Raw genomic sequence first — 19,092 nt, forward strand, 5'->3', positions numbered from 1 at the left:
GGCCGCCGGGCCTCCCCCGACACGTGCGCCTGCCGCGTTAAAGACCCAGCCGCCGGGAAAGGGCGGGGCCCGCGGCCCGCCCCGCCCCGCCCTGCCCCCTCCGGCTCCACCCCCGCCCCTCGACTCCTCAGCCCCGAGGCTGCCCCCACCCCTTTCGGGGGACCCGGCGCCCCCTTTTTTCCCCAGACCCCCGGCTCCAGAGAGAACTCCTTAGAGGTGTCTGCTGGGGTGGGGGGGGTGGGGGAGGGCTGGGAAGTTGATCCGTTATTTCTCCCAGCCTAAAGCAGCTGCCTTTAGGGGGAGGGGAGATGACAGGGCGAGGGCAAGGTTACCGTCGGGGTCATCCCAGCCAGCCCCCGGCCTCAGATCTCCTCACGATGCGCGCCCCTGAGGGAGTGTACGATGTCACTTGGGGATCAAGAAGGTGAAACACTCCCTAAGGCCTAGGAAGAAAGGGGAAGGGACCCCAAAAAGACCAAACGCAGGACCTGGGGAAAGAAAACAGGAGAGGGAGGGGGTCGCCCCAAAACGGCCGGAGCGCCCCAAGGAGCCAGGAGGCCCGCTTTCAGGAGAGACCACAGGGTGGCGCTAGAGGCGCGCGCGCAGAGTGCGCTCCGCGGGGCTGGGGGCGCGGTCTGCAGCCCCCCAGAGCTGCGCCCCAGGCCCCAGCGGCGGCCCCTGACCCCGGCCGGCCAGCGCCGGGCCCCAGGCCGGGTGGGGCCCCGCCGGGCTGGGCTGGCATCAATCGCCGCCCTGACAAGAGCATCGATTTCTGCGCGGAGAAATTAATAGATCTTCTCTTAGCTCCTCGGACCCGGGAGCCGCCCGCGGGTGGAGCTGGGGACCCTTCGGTCCTAGGAGGTCGCGCACCCGGAAAGCCCCGGGATCCCCAGCCCCTCCCACCCCGGTGGCCGCCGGAACCCGTCCGTCTCAAGCCGGGGAGGAGGCAGTAGAGGGCGAGGGAGAGGGTCCGGGAGGAGGGGTTCGGCCGGGAGGGCAGGCGAGGGCCGCAGGGAGCGCGCCAACCAAACCCACCTAGAGGGGTCGCCAGGCCCTCAGCGCAGACCGTGCCCCAGCCCCGGGACGGGGACAGACCGACCGACCGACCGACCGACCGGCGGCCCGCTTTGGGAAGGCGACCGGACAGAGGTGGGCCCCCAGGATCTGGGTCGGAACCGAGGGACTTGGCTGGGACGGATCCTCGCGCGAAAGCGGAGGCGGCGGCCCCCCAGGGGGCGGCGAGGGCCTCGGAGAGGCGAACAGCTTGAATGTTCAGCACACGGTTCGCGTTCCCGCCAGGTTCCAGCAGGCTCGCCCGGCCGGGTCGTGGCCGCCAGAAGTCGCCCAGCAGGTGTCAGGGCGGCAGAACTTACCCCCGCCCCCCACCCCAACTCCAGCCGGCACACGCGGCCCCACGTGAGTGAGTCCGCAGGGGCGATGGGCGAGCTCGTTCCTACCATCCCCCTGTATTTGGCCTTATTTCCCCAACAGACCTGTCCCCCCTCAGTTGTCAGGCTAAATATTTTGGCTTGGCGGGAAGGGCGGAGAGAGCCCGGAGGTCCCAGCAAGCCAATCCGTTGCGCCCCGGGGCGCGGAGGGCGGGAGCTGGGCGCGGCCCCGAAGCGCCCGGTGATACCGCGGCCCCGTGCGGCCCCCCGACGCTCGCTCGGCGCCCAGCCGCCCGGCCGCCCAGCGGGGTTCCGGACTTTTCTCCCGGGCGAGTCCGCGCCGCTCTCGTGGGCGGGCTCCCCGGGCTTCCTCGCCGCGCCGGCTCCGGGTTGGCAGGCCTCGCGGACTGCCTTTTGCTCTGCACCCTGCCTGACTCTCCCTCTCCGAGGCCTCTCTGAGCCTCCTCTGCTGCTTTCTGCATCTCTGCCCTCATCATCCTGTCTCTGGGTTCAGACCGAGTCTGTCTCCAGCTGCCTGGCACTGTCTTTGTGTCTCTGTGGCTCTCATTGCCTTTTTCCCTCTGAGATTCCCCCCCACCCCACCCCCGCGCCCGCGGGCCCCCACCCTCCCCTCCCCTCTGAAGCCTGCATCTCTGTGTCCCTTAGGGCCTGCCGGACCCTGCTCCTCCCCGAGCCAGCTGCAGAAGCCAGGAGTGGGCACGAGGCGGGCCTGGGACGATGGCAGCGCCCAGCCTGTGCCCGGGGGTCGCATGCCTGCTTGCGATCCAGCTCTCCTTGGGATTTGGCCTGGACACACTAGAGGGTGAGTCCCCCAGCGCTGCCTCCTGGAGCCCCATCTCCCCCCTCCCACACCCCCCAGCCAGCTGGGAGGCCAAACATCTGTTTACCCAGGGCATGAAGACGGGGGCGGCTCTCAGGACTTCCCACCAGGAAGAGCAGTTAGTTCCCCCACATAACGGTGTTTCCCCCTCAGCCCCCTGCGATGTGAGAAGGACCTTGAAACAGAGAGATGAAGAGATCTCCTCCATCGTGCATTCCCAGAGAACAGCATGAGGAGGAGAGTCTCAGGGGTCGTTTCTCGGGTGCAGGGAGGGATGGGTAGCTGAGAACTAGGCACCATGAAGTAATGAATCCATTGTGCAGACAGGAAACTTGAGGTTCAGAGAATTGAGAGGGAAAGCTGGACTGGGGCCCAGAGCGCTTGTCCCAGGGCCTTGTCCCATGTCCCCCACACTTAGGGCCAATCCACTGGGCCCAGGCCAGACCCTTCCTATGTGCAGAGTTGGGGAGGGGAGGACCGCATAGACCAAGAGGCCCCATGCGGGTGTGGGGAGCCTAGCAGGGGAGGAAAAGACACTGAATGTGCGAGATTCAAAAGCGGGAAGGATTAAGAGCGTGCCCTTCCCCAGTCCCACCGTTCCCTTCCAGACTGAGGCCGCTGGGGGTGGCGGGTCCACTGCTCCGTGCCCCCCCCCCCGAGGGGCCCCGTGGCGCCCTCAGATGGGAGGCTTCCAGGAGGAGGTCAGAGTCTCCCTTTCCTACAGAGACAGAGGGGAGCTGCAAAGGGTTGGGGTCGGGGGTCCCCTGAAGAGTGCTGGTGGGGAAGGCACTGCAGGCGAGGGACAGCCCCTCCCCCACTGCCGGGCCAGGACAGGGCACACAGATGCCAGCCGCGAGCCCGGTTGTCAGGAGGGGAGCACGTCCCTAGGAGGGGGTGGGGCGTGGTGTTTGGTTGTTTGATCAGGGGACCCAGATGTCCTCTTCCCAGCACAGCTCTGCGCAGGGCCAGGTCCTGAGGGCAGGCAGGCAGGGGTTAATCTGTGAAGGTCGTAGATTTGTTTTTCCAAATGACTCCCATCAGGGGAGCCCTAGAGAGGCCGGGGCATGATGAGAAGTGGCATGTGGGCGCCTTGGAGAGCCTGATTGGCCTTTGCCTGGAGGGGCTAGAAGTGTTTTCTCATTCTCTCCCTCTTTTTGTGCATGTGAACACACACACACACACACACACACACACACACACACACAGCAGCTGTGCAGAGCCAAGCACAGGGACCATTAATGACAACAGGGAGAAGGTGTGATGCAAGCCTCAGGGAGCCAACCTTGCCTGCCCGCTACCAGGAGCTGGGCCTGGGTCTGTGTGGGGGTGCGGGGGTCTGTGTGGGGGTGCGGGGGTCTGTGTGGGGGTGCGGTGCTGCCGAGAGCCGGGCAGGAAGTGGGAAGCAGGATCCAGAGAGCCTAGCAGGACATGACTGGCGAGCCGAAGAATAGACTCGAATCCTCCAGCCTGGAAGGTATCCTCTGGAGCAAATGAGAGTGCATGGGCCAGGCATCCAGCCCAGTCAGGGGGCCCGTCTCAGGTGCCCTTGGGGAGAGGAAGGAAAGTGGGTCTGAAGAAGCCAGGCACACCCCGGTCCCCGGGGGAGGAGTGGATCTGGGAGCCAGATGTCCGCCAGTTCAAACCACGGCCCCTGAGTGCCCGGTGGACGCAGCCCTGGGCTGAGCACCGCGGACTCGGTGCCGACTAACAAGGGCCACCCTCGGGAGATCCCGTCCTTGGAGGGGTGACAAAAATGTGGGCAACAGTTGTGGGGTGAGGCCCCAGGTGTTCCGGTGGGTGCTAGAGCCAGAACTGGCCAGCCCGAAGGGGGAAGTGACTAACTCAGGTCAGAGGATCGGGGACGGACGGGCTCGACCCGAGGTTCGCAGGACAAGAGCTGAGCGTGTGGCCAGGCCCGGGGAACCCTCCTGAGGCTTGGAGACATTAGCGAGGACCCGTTTATCAGCCCCCTGGATATCAGGCCGAGGAATTTTCACTTGAACTTTCGGCAGTGGGGAGCCACGGACGTCCCTTCGAGAGTAAACCAGTGCGGGGACCAGACATCCGGCTCCCTTAGGCCTGGGAGGGAGGCGGGAGGTGTGAGGCTTTGCGTCCCAGTCACAGAATCCATTCATTCATCACATACTTGCTGAGCACCAGTTTTGTGCCAAGCACCAAGGATACAGCAATGAACTACACAAAGATCCCTGCCCTTCGGAAGCTTACCGTAAACAAAATAAGTAACTCAGACATTAGCCAACGTTAAGATGTCAGGAGAAAAGTTAAGTAGGAAGGGGGGTAGGGAGTGTTTAAACGGATGGTCAGAGAAGTCCTCATTGAGGAGGTGACATCTGAGCAGAGACTTAAAGAAGGTGAAGGACCGCGTACAGGGAACAGCGCTCTAGCCAGAGGGAACAGAATGTGCAAAGACCTCAGAGCAGAAGCTTGGCTGGCTTGTTTGAAAAACCAGCAAAACAAAGTCAGTGCGGCTGAGGAAGAGAGGCAAAGGGGGTGAAGTCAGAGAGGCTGCAGAGGCCTCGCAAGCCCCGTAAGGACTTGAGCTTTTAATCAGATGCGGGCCACCAGGGGGTTGTGAGCAGCGCAGGAAGGTCACCCCAGTTGTTTTGAGACGATCCCTTTGGCTATAGAGTGAAGAGACCGGGAGGGGATGCGGGCGGAGGTGGGGGGGCCATCTGGGAGGCCACCGCTGTCAATCCAGGAGAAGGGCACGGTGCCAGCAGCGGAGGCGGTGACTGAGCATTGGATGTGCTGTCACTTAAAGGTGGAGCCCACAGGCTCTGGGGGCGGGGGCGGGGGGGGCGTGGAGGGAAGGACTCTTCACCGTCACCGTCACCTCAGGAATGAAGCAGGTTGGGGAGGGAGGAGCTCACTCTGGCCCACGTTGACCCGTGGGGTGCCCGTCCTTCAAGCCGCCACGAGGCCTGTGAGGCCCAGGGAGGAGGCCGCTCCACCGCCACGGCGGAGCCCTGCTCCCACGCCGTGTCCCGCTCCCAGAGGGTCCCCCAGGGCGGGACGGGGAGCTCAGCCCACTGACGACTGCCTGCCGCCTGTGCCCGCAGTGTGCCCCAGCCTGGATATCCGCTCGGAGGTGGCAGAGCTGCGCCGGCTGGAGAACTGCAGCGTGGTGGAGGGCCACCTGCAGATCCTGCTCATGTTCACGGCCACGGGCGAGGACTTCCGCGGCCTCAGCTTCCCGCGCCTCACGCAGGTCACGGACTACCTGCTCCTCTTCCGTGTCTACGGCCTGGAGAGCCTGCGGGACCTCTTCCCCAACCTGGCGGTGGTCCGCGGGGCCCGCCTCTTCCTGGGCTATGCGCTGGTCGTCTACGAGATGCCGCACCTGCGGGACGTGGGGCTGCCGGCGCTGGGGGCCGTGCTGCGGGGGGCCGTGCGCGTCGAGAAGAACCAGGAGCTCTGCCACCTGTCCACCATTGACTGGGGCCTGCTGCAGCCGGCCCCCGGGGCCAACCACATCGTGGGCAACAAGCTGGGCGAGGAGTGCGCCGACGTGTGTCCCGGGGTGCTGGGCGCCAGCGGCGAGCCCTGCGCCAGGACCACCTTCGGCGGGCACACCGACTACAGATGCTGGACCTCCAGCCACTGCCAGCGAGGTGGGCGCCGGCCCAGAACACGACGGGGCGGCGGCGGGGGGGGGGGGGGCACCGGAAGGGTGGGGGCAGGCGGGCCGGTGGCCACAGGACGGCGCGCGTCCTCGCTCGGCCGGCACGGACCCCCTTCATTCTCACCCGTCCTGTGAGGCAGGCCGTCTTTGTTATTCCCAGTTTGCAGATGAGGAAACTGAGGCTCGGAACAGTTAGGTAACCGAGGTGGCTTACGTGAGCTACTCCATGAGGCTTAGGGCAGTGCCTGGGTCATGGCGGGTGTTCTCTGTGCCGACAAAAGGGGCTGCAGCACGGGCGGGAGGCACAAGGCAGGCTGTCAGGTGGGATCCAGTCTAGCAAGTCAGGTGCACGGAGAGAAAAACGGAAGGAGGAAAGGGAGTGGAGCGAAGCGGGGAAGTGAAATAAGGAGGGATGATGGGGGGAGGAGGCGGAGTTCACGGGGGAGGAAAGGAGGAGCGTTCAGAGGCTCGGAGCAGATCTGGGGTCCCCGGCCACAAGGAGGTCAGCTCCCTCAGCCCAAAGCCTCTGCTTCGGGGCAGAAGAGTAACCAGATCCCCGCTGTATCTGCCGGGCCCCAGCTCCCCGGTGCCTCCGTGTTGGCTGTAAACACGGCTGCTTCACATCCTCTCTCGTGTACAGTGTCAACACGCCCTGACTGACCCCCGCACGCCCCGCTCCCACAGACAGCGAGCTGCCACCACGCACGGTTCACAAGCCTTGGGCCCCCAGCCCCAAACCCACCCGCCGCTGCTTGGAGCCGCCTCCCGCCCAGGGCAGAGAGCTGGGGAGGGGGGAGGAGGTGTGGGCAGGGCACGGGTGAAACGGCCCGTGGCGGCCCCACCTCACACACACTCCCAGGCCCCCTGGCCCCGGGCCTCGGTGCCCGGGAGAAGCTGGCAGGCTCCCCCTGGCACCAGGCCCAGTGATGATCTGAGCACCAGGCCCAGACAGGGCAGCAGGCGGGGCAGAAGCAGCCGTGGTGGACGAGGTCACAGCTCTGCCCTGAGTTCTGATGTCCCTGGCCAGGCGCCGTGGGAGGTGGGGAGCCACACAGAGGGACCGTGGTCCTTGTCCTCAGAACCCACCTGAGGAAAAGAGAGCCAGCAACCCCGTGCCATCTGAATGGGAGGAATTTGGGTGCGGACGAAGAGTGTTATCCCAGGGGGAGGGGTGGCACCAGAACCAAGGGGGCAGGGGCCAGACCCGACACGGCCCTCTGTCCGCAGTGTGTCCCTGTCCCCATGGGCTGGCCTGCACCGCTGGGGGTGAGTGCTGCCACGTCGAATGCCTGGGGGGCTGCAGCCGGCCGGAAGACCCGCGTGCCTGCGTCGCTTGTCGTCATCTCTATTTCCAGGGTGCCTGCCACCGGGCCTGCCCCCCAGGCACCTACCAGCACGAGTCCTGGCGCTGCGTCACGGCGGAGCGCTGTGCCCGCCTGCGCTCTGTGCCCGGCCGCGCCTCCACCTTCGGCATCCACCAGGGCCGCTGCCTGGCCCAGTGCCCTCCAGGCTTCACGCGCAATGGCAGCAGGTGAGTGTAGGGGGTGGGGGGGCACTCTCGGGTCGGTGAGGAGGTCCACGCTGGTCCAGGGCTCATTCCGCAACCTCCACTTGCCCCTGCCAGCATATTCTGCCGCAAGTGTGAGGGGCTGTGCCCCAAAGAGTGCAAGGTGGGCACCAAGACCATCGACTCCATCCAGGCCGCACAGGATCTGGTGGGCTGCACCCACGTGGAGGGGAGCCTCATCGTCAATCTTCGCCAGGGCTGTTAGTACCTTCCCCAGGCCACACCTCTCCTCCCGGCCGTGCCCGCTTACAGGGACCCATCTAAGGCACCACTGTCCACCACCCCGGGTCCCGGTCCTGAGGGGCCCCCTCCTCGCGCCCCCATCCAGCAACGCGCCCTGCTCCCCCACCCCATGCAGACCTGTCACCTCCCGCCCTGCTCTGGCCCTGTCTTCCCCGTTTCCAGACAACCTAGAGCTGGAGCTGCAGCACAGCCTAGGGCTGATAGAGACCATCACCGGCTTCCTCAAAATCAAGCACTCCTTCGCCCTCGTGTCCCTGGGCTTTTTCAAGAACCTCAAACTAATCCGGGGAGACGCCATGGTGGATGGGTAAGGGGTCAGAAACAGCCTCTGACCTGATCCCTCTGTCACACCTCCTTGTCCCTAACCCTCCCAAAGCAGCGGCAAAGAGCATGGGCTCCGGAACCAGCTCTGCCTCGGACTATCTGTGTGACACCGGGTAGGTTACTTAACTTCCCTGGGCCTCAATTTTCTTCTCTGTAAAATGGGGTTAATAGAACACTACTTATTTCTTAGGGCTGTTGTGAATACGACTTACATTGTTATGTATGAAACACAACAGTGCCTAGAACACAGTACGTACTATGTAAATTACAGTGACACCAAACTCTACGTAGGTTGGCTAATATTGTTATCTGCTGCTCTCAGCTGCCCAGCAAGACTGCCTGGGTTTGAACCCATCCCTACCACCGACCAGTCAAGGCCTACCTGTAAGGTAGCCAGGATTTGTCAACGTACAGAGAATGTTTTAAATTACCGTCCCACCAAGCGGTTTTTCATGTCTCCCTGGAACAGCCACGGACCCCCCAGGGGTACCCACACTGCAGCTGGAGAGGCAGAGCCCCAGGCTGAGTGCCCCTTCTCCCCTGTGCCCCCGGCAGGGACAGCCCCTCCAGGAGGAACCCATAAGGCACCCCCCCTCCCCCCCTTGCCCCCACCTCTCGTGCAGAGCAAGGTCCCCTGGCCTCCCCCAGGAACTACACTCTGTACGTGCTGGACAACCAGAACCTACAGCAGCTGGGGTCCTGGGTGGCTGCGGGGCTCGCCATTCCCGTGGGCAAGATTTACTTCGCCTTCAACCCGCGCCTCTGCTTGGAGCACATCTACCGATTGGAGGAGGTGACCGGCACGCGGGGACGCCAAAACAAGGCCGAGATCAACCCCCGCACCAACGGAGACCGCGCTGCCTGTGAGGCCCGACACCCCAACCCCGGGGAGACGCGACCCGCGCAAAGCCCAGGCGCGCGCGCGCGCTGAAACACACCAGACGCGCACCCGGGAGGCAGGGGGCGCTTGACCGGGACCCTTAGTTACGTCCGCTTCGGAGGCCGCGTGGGGGGAGGGGGTGCCGCGGGGCCAGGGTGGGGGCTCGGAAGTAGGTGGCTCGGGCAGAGACGAACGCGGCTGAGAGCAGGTGTTGGCCCCCCGCCCCGCCCAGGCCAGACTCGCACCCTGCGCTTCGTGTCCAACGTGACGCAGGCGGACAGCATCCTGCTGCGCTGGGAGCGCTACGAGCCGCTGGAGGCTCGGGACCTGCTCAGCTTCATAGTGTACTACAAGGAGTCGTGAGTGCCGGGGGCGGGGCCGGGGCGAGGGGCGGGGCCCGCGCTGGAGTGGGCGGGGCCAGAGCCACCGCGGGGCGGGGCCAGGCCCGGACGCGGCCGATTCCTTCGCGAAAGCGGTCAGGTGAGGGCAGAGCGCTTTCGGGGGGGGGGGGGTGCTGTAGAGAACCCAGGGGCCAAGACCCCCACGTCGCACTCGCTTGCAGTGCCCACGTCTGGCTCTCCCCTCACTTTATTCATCCCTCCGTGCCTCAGTTTCGCCTCACCAGTGAACTGGAGAGGACAGTCAGGACTTCCGAGAGACCAGGACAGGAGCCCCGCTGAGAAGGCTTGGATAATTAAACTTCAATTCACTATGCTAATGTTCTGTACTGACCACATGCTCCTGCCCCAGCAGCGGTTTGGGGAGTACCCACTAATTTGGCCAGTTTTATGCGTAGCTTTGCCAGCATTTCATTAAAGCCAGAGGAAGGGAGGGAGCAGGGACATAGACCACAGGAAGGATTTCTCCAAAAGCATGGCTAGGAATCAAAACTAAAATTCTTAGAAGAGAGGGGTGGGTCTGGGAGGGCAGTCTGGGAGGGCAGCAGTGAGGAGAACTCCCGTCTATGGGAGGGAGACAGAGGATGGGAACCACCTCGCTTGGAAGTCCTTCTTGGGAACTAAAATCGAGAGGCCTTAACCTTCCCACTAGCTGGGGGGAAGGGGGTGGGGAGTCAATGGTGGGTGGCCTGTCTCAGTGGTAGGTGAAGGTCTCTAGCATGGGGAGCTGAAGACTGGTAAATACAGATTCCTGGGCCCTACCCCCCCCCACGCGCGCGCGCACACACACAAGTTCTGATTCACTTAGTCCTGGGTAGGGCCCATGAATCTGCATTTCTAACAGGCTCCCAGATAATGCTGAATCTTCTGATCCATAGACCACACTTTGGGGAGCACTAACATGGGCTGCAATGTACCTGGCACCCCCTGCCTGGCTTGTGCAGTTCACAATCTACACAACTGTACCCAGCTGCCTCTGGGCTCAAAAGACAGAGAATCTTAGAAGTCCTTCACGAAGCCCCCCTACCATCACTGCCTTGCGGCTGTGCTCACTCAGAGGCAGGCTGTGACTCCTGGCCCAATCCCAGCTCTGAGCAGACCCACTCAGTGAGTGCCCCCAAAGAGCAGGGTGCCTTCACGCCTACTGGAAGAATGGTAACGACAGTCTTCAGGTGGTTCAGAGAGGAGGGGGTGCTAAAAACTGGGGTGGGGCTGAGCCACCCCTCAGTTCCGGGGGTCGGGATGTTCAGCCCCTTCCAGAACGCCACGGAGCACATAGGTCCAGATGCCTGTGGGACCCAGAGCTGGAACCTGCTGGATGTGGAGCTGCCCTTAAGCCGCACCCAGGAGCCAGGGGTGACTCTAGCCCCCCTCAAGCCCTGGACCCAGTACGCAGTGTTTGTGCGGGCCATCACACTGACCACTGCTGAGGACAGCCCCCACCAAGGAGCCCAGAGCCCCATCGTCTACCTCCGAACCCTGCCTGCGGGTAGGCTGGACTTCCAAGGGGGTGGGAGCGAGGTGCCTGAGTCGGAAGGAGAATGAGGGAACCCAGGCACCAGACATAGAGAAGCTGGGTCGCTGAACACCTGGCCCCTAGAGACTGGGAAGCCAGATGTTAGAGTCCTAGAAAGAATAGGGGGCATCCGTCTGGGTCCTAGGGAGGCGGTGGGTGGGAGAGAGCGCAGGGGGAACATTTGAGCCAGTTCAAAGGCCTTCGAGGGACGGGGGGGGGGGGCCTGGATTCTGAGTGCCAGGAAAGGGAGTTTGCGGGTCACTGATTCCTTGGGAGAAAGAGAGGGGCTTGGACCCCAGAGAGGGGCCCCTTACCAGACAGTATTTGAAAGGGGGATCCGCGGCCCCTCAGCTGTACCCTACTTACGTCCCCAGCGCCCACGGTGCCCCAGGATGTCATCTCCACGTCCAATTCCTCGTCCCACCTGCTGGTGCGCTGGAAGCCACCGACTCAGCGCAACGGGAACATCACCTACTACCTGGTGCTGTGGCAGCGTCTGGCGGAGGACGGCGACCTCTACCTGAACGACTACTGCCACCGCGGTGCGCAGGGCAGCGGCGCGGGCCGGAGGGGTTGGGACGCGGGCCGGGGCGCCGTGCGTCTAACTGCCTTTCCCTGCGTCGCGCCAGGCTTGCGGCTGCCCACCAGCAACAGCGACCCGCGATTCGACCGCGAGGACGCGGAACTCCAAGCGGAGACGGAGCCCGGCTGCTGCCCTTGCCAGCACCCACCTCCGGGGCAGGTCCTGCCGCCGCTGGAGGCGCAAGAGGCCTCGTTCCAGAAGAAGTTCGAAAACTTTCTGCACAACGCCATCACAATCCCCAAGTGCGGCGAGACGCGCCACCCCCCCCCCCACACACACACCCCGAGGGCCTGAAGGGCCAGGCCGCGGAGGGGCGGGTGTGGCTGGAGGGGTGTGGGCGGGGCCGCGGAGGGGCGGGTGTGGCTGCAGGGGTGTGGGCGGGGCCGTGGGGGTGGGTCTGGCTGGAGGTGTGGGGGCGGGGCCACGGAGGGGGCGGGTCTGACTGGATGGGTGTGGGCGGGGCCGCGGGGGCGGGTCTGGCTGGAGGGGGAGGGGCCTGGGCGGGGCCGCTCTGCGGGCGGGGCTGACCCCGGGCCGATCCGGGCCGACCCCGCCCTCCCTGGTCTCCCCAGATCCCCCTGGAAGGTGACGTCCATCAATAAGAGCCCTCACAGGTGAGCGGGGCGGGACTGAGGGGCGGGGGTCCCGGGCCGCCGCCGTGGTTCTGACTCGCGCACTCCCCAGAGACTCAGGGAGGCACCGCCGGGCAGCCGGGGCCCTCCGGCTTGGGGGGAACAGCTCGGATTTCGAGATCCAGGAGGACAAAGTGCCCCGGGAGCGAGCAGTGCTGAGTGGCCTTCGCCACTTCACGGAATATCGGATCGACATCCACGCCTGCAACCACGCGGCGCACACCGTGGGCTGCAGCGCCGCCACCTTCGTCTTTGCGCGCACCATGCCGCACAGTAGGTGACCCCCGACACCTCTACCCACCCCCCACACCGACCCCAAGGACTCTACCCAATTAGTGCGCCGACTAGCGAGTTCGACCTCCCGGTAACCAGGGCCCCTGCCTGCTCACCCTTCCTAGTCCCCAAGTCCGCATATCCTAGAGCTGCCTGAAACCTCCCAGGGGGGCCCCCTTGAGTCTGAACGTGAAGGTGAAAGGAAGTACTTGGGCCGGACTGCCTGCTGCCCTCTCCCACAGGAGAAGCGGATGGCATCCCAGGGAAGGTGGCCTGGGAGGCAGCCGGCAAAAGCAGTGTCCTCCTGCGCTGGCTTGAACCCCCGGACCCCAACGGACTCATCCTCAAGTACGAAATCAAGTACCGCCGCTTGGGAGAGGTAGGTGCCCCAGGGGACCCCCCACCCGGCCCCAGTTTTTGCCTCCATCCTCCTCCCAGACAGCCGTTCTGTGTTGTCCTCAGGAGGCCACAGTGCTGTGTGTGTCCCGCCTGCGGTATGCCAAGTCTGGGGGGGTCCACCTGGCCCTTCTGCCCCCTGGAAACTACTCTGCCAGAGTTCGGGCAACCTCACTGGCTGGCAACGGATCCTGGACAGAGAGTATCGCTTTCTACATCCCTGGCCCAGGTTGGCATAGCCTCTGCCCCAGACTGTACTGCCAGCAGCCCCGCCTGGGTCCCCCGCCCCCCGCCCCTGCCACATCTCCGGTTGTGGAAGTCACAGCCACTCCACCGCCTTCCTCCCCCTGCTCCCGTTGCCCATCGTGAAAGGAGAAGCGTCCCCTGTGCTCTGACTTCTCCATCTTTGACCCTGCCGTCTGCTGCCCTCTGACCACCAGAGGAGGAAGACTCCGGGGGGCTGCACGTCCTCCTCACCGTCACCCCCGTGGGGCTCATGCTGCTTGTCATTCTCGCTGCCCTCGGTTTCTTCTACGGCAGGAAGAGGTGATGATGACCAGTCCTACCGTTTCCCATCCCCCCTCTCTCCCTGAGCCCTCGTCACAAAGTCAGCGTGCAGTCAGAGCATGGTAGATGAGACAGTAGAGGACTCCCTAGAGCCCTAACTCATCCCCTGAGGGCAGCATGGAGGAGACACACGTTTCAGGGGGGTGACCGCTGGCCTCAGTGTACTGGTGAATTTCCCAACCTTACCAGTGAAAGTCCCACCTCCTGGGACTCCCCGGTCTGGGCACACGGGGACTGTTGGCCACCACGTTCTCAGCCTGCAGGGGAAGAGACAGGAGACCTGACCATGTGCCCTGGAACAGTTGCCAGATGCCCCTGGGGCTGAACACAAGAGGGCAGTGGAGGCAGGATTTTGCTTGCCTGGACTCTAAGGGTCACAGGGTCACCAGAGTAGGCAGGAGCCGCTCTACTCCCCATTCCCAGCCTGTCACAGCCCAGATGCCGGGACTTGGAAAGTGCGTAGGGATCCCCAAGGTCGCCCTTGATCAGGGATGGGGGTGTGGTCAGTAACTTCCCTCCTCTTTGTCCTCTGACATTGCTCCTTCCTTCCTGGGGACACTTCCAGCCTGACCCCCTCACCTCCCTTTGCAGAAACAGCACCCTGTATGCCTCCGTGAATCCGGAGTACTTCAGCGCCTCTGATAGTAGGTCTGGGAGTGGGTGGACAGGTGTGTGGGAAAGGGAGACAGGAGGGGAGGACAGCCACACTTCCAGGAGACCTTCTTAGAGAAAGCAGCCTTGGGAGCCGAGCCCTTTCAGAGAGGAGAGGGGTGGGCGGGGTGTGGCAGAGAGCAGTGTTCTTGCCTCGTGACCCCCACCTCCCCTCAGTGTACATCCCTGATGAATGGGAGGTGCCTCGGGAGCAGATCTCCATAATCCGGGAACTGGGCCAGGGCTCCTTTGGGATGGTATACGAGGGACTGGCACAAGGACTTGAGGCTGGAGAGGAGTCCACACCCGTGGCCCTGAAGACGGTGAACGAGCTGGCCAGCCCACGAGAACGCATTGAGTTCCTCAAGGAAGCCTCTGTCATGAAGGCATTCAAGTGTCACCACGTGGTAAGGGAGGATCAGGGACAATGCCAGGGTAGGGTCGTAATTGGGCTGAAAGTCATATGGTAAGACGGATAGGGAGGGTCAAGGATGAGGTCAGGGCACCATTAAGGTCAACGTTGGGACTGTGGCGAAGATCCTAATTGAGGTAAAGGTCATGGTTAGGGCTGGACTCAAAACCGGATCATGGGAAGACCATGACAGAATCATGGCTGGGGCTGGGATCAGTCATGGTTGGGGGTCAATAGTCAGTGTCATTAGGGTCATGATTGGGACCAAGGTCAGAGTTGGGCGAATCGTGAAGATTGGAATGATAGTTATGATCGAGTTCGTGGGTTAGAGTCAAGGTCATTGTTAGGTCAGGATTAGGGCCGTGGTCATGGTTGGGTTTAGGGTCAGGGTTGGTGTCTGGGTCAGGTTGTGGTCACAGCAGGTCAGTACTTTGGCCAGGTGGGTCAAGGAGAGGGGACCTGCAACCAGGCTCTTTGTCCGTCCCAGGTACGTCTCCTGGGCGTGGTGTCTCAGGGCCAGCCAACTCTGGTCATCATGGAGTTAATGACCCGTGGGGACCTCAAGAGCCATCTTCGATCTTTGCGGCCTGAGGCAGAGGTGGGGACCAGAAAGACCCTGGGCCAAGGGGCTGGAGAGTTAGAACTGACTTGGACACAGTTGTGGGGGAATCCTTGGGCAGGAGTCCAACCTCCGGGTTCCTTCTTCACCAGCCCCCTGTCTTGGCTCTAGAACAACCCTGGGCTCCCGCGGCCAGCACTGGGAGACATGATCCAGATGGCTGGTGAGATTGCAGATGGCATGGCCTACCTTGCCGCCAACAAGTTCGTGCACCGAGACCTGGCGGCCCGAAACTGCATGGTGTCCCAGGACTTCACCGTCAAGATCGGGGGTACGCAGGGTGCAGCGGGTAGGGGCAGCCTGAGGAGTAGAGTGACCCTCCCTGAGCTAGACTAGGAGATCCAGACCTGGCCCCCAGCTCTGCCCCTAACAGCCACTCCCCCCACCCTGGATCTCAGGCTTCTCGTCCAAGGCCAGGGGGTGGTTGGCGTGGGACGATCTCTGAGGTCCTTTGAGCCGCCGCATTCCAGGATTCTTGGGGGCTGTGCAGGGGGAGAGGGCCGGGGCCGGGGCTGGTGTGGCCTCCCACCTGTCCACCCTCACTTTGCAGACTTCGGGATGACCCGAGACGTGTACGAGACAGACTATTACCGCAAGGGTGGGAAGGGGCTGCTGCCCGTGCGCTGGATGGCCCCCGAGTCCCTCAAAGACGGAATCTTCACCACCCACTCGGACGTCTGGTGGGGCCTGGCTGGAGCAGAGGGCTCAGGGGGTGTGCAGGTGGGGCTGGGGAGGGGCCCGGGTGCACTGCGCGGCGTGCAAGGTGCTGCGCTCAGGCCCTCGTGCGTGCCCTCCAGGTCCTTCGGTGTGGTGCTCTGGGAGATCGCGACTCTGGCTGAACAGCCCTACCAGGGCCTGTCCAACGAGCAGGTGCTCAAGTTTGTCATGGATGGTGGGGTGCTGGAGGAGCTGGAGAGCTGTCCCCTTCGGCTGTGAGTGCCCCCTGCCCGCCATCTGCCCTGCCCCGCCCCCGCGACGGTGGCCCCGCCTCTTCTGATGCTGTAGGTGCACCGGTGCCCCGCTCTGAGCCTTCCCATTCTAAGTCCCCACTACGACCCCATTTCCGCCCCTGTGGCCCTCCCGATGTAGTCCCCCACGCCCCCCTTGCACCAGCTGGCCCTCTCACGCTGCCCCCCTCCCCAGGCAGGAGCTGATGAGCCGCTGCTGGCAGCAGAACCCACGCCTGCGGCCCACCTTCACCCACATCCTGGACAGCATTCGGGGGGAGCTGCGGCCCTCCTTCCGCCTCTTTTCCTTCTACTACAGCCCAGAGTGCCGGGGCGGCCGGGTGTCCCCACTGCCCGTGGCCGAGCCCGACTCCCTACCGACACCAGAAGGGGCTCCCTCAGACTGCAGCCCCCAAAATGGGGGCCCGGGGCACTGAGGCCACCCTATTCTCTGGGTGACGGGCCTCCCACGGGCAGAGAGGAAGGGTCCTGACCTTTGAGGCCCTGAGGTGTGCAGACATTCACACCCCACCCCATGCTCAGAAGGGTCATGGGGGCGGCCCAGGCTGGGCCAGGGAGCAGGAGAGGGAGGATTGGGTGGGGGCAGAGGGGGCAGAGCAGACTCCCCGTAGGAGTCTGAGTTTCTCCACGAGAAGCTCAGCAAGGTCGCGGCAGGAAGAGTGGACAAGAAGTCCAGCCTGGGGAGAGGGGCCCACCCACCCAGAAGGTGGGGTCCGGAGACCCCCAGCCTCAGCTTTGGGTGTCCTGTGGACCTCTGGGACCATCAACACACTCAAAACCAGAGGAGCACCCGCATGAGGCCGGGAGCCCTCTCTGTCCCCGTGTGGAGGTGGGGGATGGGATGTCCGTAAGAATGCCCTTCTCAGCCCCACGTTCCCCCTCCTCCCCTCGTCCCCACGCACCAGGGGGCGTGGGGAGAACCCAGAGACCTGGGTGAGCAGGTTCCTAGCCTGTAGCCTGCCCTCACTTCCTCCCCTCCTTCGCCACACCCAGGACCCCCCAAGTTTGGTGCTCCTCCGCCCTCCTCCCCAGGGGCATCCCTTGGTGCAGATTCACCCCTTCTCCCAGCCCCTTCCCCTCAACCTCCCCCCTGCCCTAGGATGATTAAGGCTTTGATCCTTCAAGCCTTGCTTCCTCCCTGCCCTCACTCCTGCCCCCCAACCCCCGGCCTCTCAGGGGAAGACTGAAGGAGGCACAATAAATGCTGAGGTCTGTTTGTGCCCTGGTCCCCGGAGAGCCCATTATCTCTCCATCTATGTGGTCTTAACACTGGCTGAACTTCCTCCTTCCCTTCTTGGGGGCTTGACACGGTGACCCTGAGGCCGCGATACAGGATAAATACTGGGCTGTCAAACACCACCTCCACGAGGACCTAACAGCCCGGGTTGTCATGGCCGTGTCCGCCGCTCGGGCAGCCAGAGGTGGCTAAGCCTGGCAAGGAAGCTTTGTCTCTGGGCTCCCAGCCTCACCAACCGTCCCCCACACCTCATCTTTAGGTCGTCCCTCGCTGCTTCCTCCGGGCAGACGTCTCCCGGGCATCGGAGGACAGATGCAGGGGTGGGGGAGGGGCCCTGATGACCGGTCCGTGCTGGACGCCCCCCTCCCCCCGCCCCCCAGCCAGGGCGGGGACCGCGAGCAGAGTCTGTGTGTCTGGCTCCCTTAGATTACCCACAAGCAGAGATGCCCTGCAGGCGCGTTGAAGGAACACAGGGGAGTCCATTTCCAGGCTCTTATGCCAGGAAGAGCTGCAGATAAACGACTTAAAGCCTTGGTGAAGACGATGGAGGCAGAGGGGGCTGGTCACGGCTCAGGACATTTTAGCATCCTGTACCAGCGTCTGCCGCACCCTGGGCTCGGGGCCACGGCTCCCGCGCTGCCACGGACCCAGAGTCTGGGGACGTTTGCGCTTCTGAGCTTGCTTGGCGCCCTCGTGCCCTGCAAACCACAGCTCCTTAAGGCCTGAGTGGAGTGGGCACGAGTCTGTGTGAGACCATCTCCGTCACAGCAGTTACAGCTCACTTACACTCCGCTGGCAGGGGCAGTGTGGGCAGCCGGGACCACCTGTCCCGCCGGACCCCTGCCCTGCCCCTGCCTGTCAATGGTAGCTGATGCAACAGTGACCCCTAATGGTTGCTGGTGGAACTACAGTTTACGGAGAATGGAACCCCCGGAGGTTGTTCTCTGGGTTCCTGGTCTCTGACCAGCCTCCCGCTGACTAGAAGGGGGGGGTGGGCACGCCACACAGGGGCCCCAGGGGAGACCCACACACCTACGCAGGGCACACAGCCACACCGGCGCTTGCACGGGCCTGGACGGCGGCAGTGGGGTCAAGCTTTCCCCCACCGCCCGCACCCCTAACCTGCACAGTGCTGGATGTCACCTGTCCCGGAAGTGCTGGCCATCTGGACGTGGAGGGGCATAAGGAAGGGCCAGAAAGCTGAAGCAAAAAGGGCTTCAGGAAAACCCTGCCTGTGCTCGACTTCCAAAGATGAGCAGGTGCTGGCTCTTGGTGAGCCCCTGGGAGCACGGCCAGAGGGAGGCTCTTGGCAGGCCCCTGGGAGCACGGTCAGGAGCTTGCGATCAAGTCCTCAGCTACTCCTGATGCCTGACAGAGGTAGGGGTCTCAAAGGGGCTGCAAGGCTAAGAGTTCTAGTGTCCTTGCTGTGGAAAGGAGGCCTGAGGGGCCGTGGGACCTGGGTTCTGAGTGCGGCCTAGATATTGGATCACCCCGACTCAGGAGTATTTGCTCTTCTCCAAAGCCAGGAGGTATACAGCCCGTGCCCCGAATCTTGCCCCACGGTAGATATTGCAGCCCCAGCTGAGATGTCCCCTCATTCGGTTCCTGGGAAGGCAGGACACCTGAACACTTTGGCTTCTTGGACGGAGCAGGCCAGGAGTCATTCTCTCTGCCTTCGTTGCTCCCACCACAGCCTGGGAGAGAGGGGAGGAAGGCGCTGGTAAGAAGCAAGTGTGGGGATGGGCAGAAGGGAGGCCGTCCAGGGACAAGGAGGCTGGCTGAAATCCTAGGACAGAAAAAGGGGCTCGTTCAGGGGCCTCTCTCCCCACCAACACCCCAGCGGCTGCAGCTCTGAACCACCCGGGCCTTCTCGGTGCCGGGATGGGAAAGCATGGGTGCTGGGGAGGCGGTAGGAGCAGAGACACAGACAGACAGGGAGACAGGAGCTCAGCAC

At 63.6% G+C, this 19,092-nt stretch overlaps 1 protein-coding gene across 1 annotated transcript; it reads left to right on the forward strand.

Annotated features, from left to right (window-relative positions):
• Positions 1 to 2,126: 2,126 nt before the first annotated feature.
• Positions 2,127 to 16,317, forward strand: INSRR (insulin receptor related receptor). Its single transcript, XM_047092948.1, has 22 exons — positions 2,127 to 2,211; positions 5,310 to 5,861; positions 7,100 to 7,403; positions 7,497 to 7,639; positions 7,845 to 7,989; positions 8,655 to 8,869; positions 9,119 to 9,245; positions 10,535 to 10,773; positions 11,175 to 11,342; positions 11,430 to 11,625; positions 11,956 to 11,997; positions 12,068 to 12,288; positions 12,531 to 12,667; positions 12,751 to 12,913; positions 13,125 to 13,230; positions 13,843 to 13,895; positions 14,080 to 14,309; positions 14,802 to 14,912; positions 15,045 to 15,204; positions 15,484 to 15,613; positions 15,731 to 15,865; positions 16,077 to 16,317. Exons 1-22 carry the CDS (start codon positions 2,127 to 2,129, stop codon positions 16,315 to 16,317), a joined length of 3,903 nt encoding a protein of 1,300 aa, XP_046948904.1.
• The last annotated feature ends 2,775 nt before the right edge of the window (positions 16,318 to 19,092 follow it).

This window comes from Lynx rufus, unplaced genomic scaffold (genome assembly GCF_022079265.1).
Source record: "Lynx rufus isolate CCGP_SWC_20201006 ecotype Redwood Valley unplaced genomic scaffold, mLynRuf1.p SCAF_31, whole genome shotgun sequence".
NCBI classification, from domain to species: Eukaryota; Metazoa; Chordata; class Mammalia; order Carnivora; family Felidae; genus Lynx; species Lynx rufus.

Bases quoted from the DNA above. Each gene is read 5' to 3' on its own strand.
- INSRR (XM_047092948.1), top strand. From the start codon at position 2,127: ATGGCAGCGCCCAGCCTGTGCCCGGGGGTCGCATGCCTGCTTGCGATC. The intron at 11,343-11,429 runs GTGCGCAGGGCA...GCGTCGCGCCAG, and splicing joins GAACGACTACTGCCACCGCG to GCTTGCGGCTGCCCACCAGC. The intron at 11,998-12,067 runs GTGAGCGGGGCG...CGCACTCCCCAG, and splicing joins ATCAATAAGAGCCCTCACAG to AGACTCAGGGAGGCACCGCC.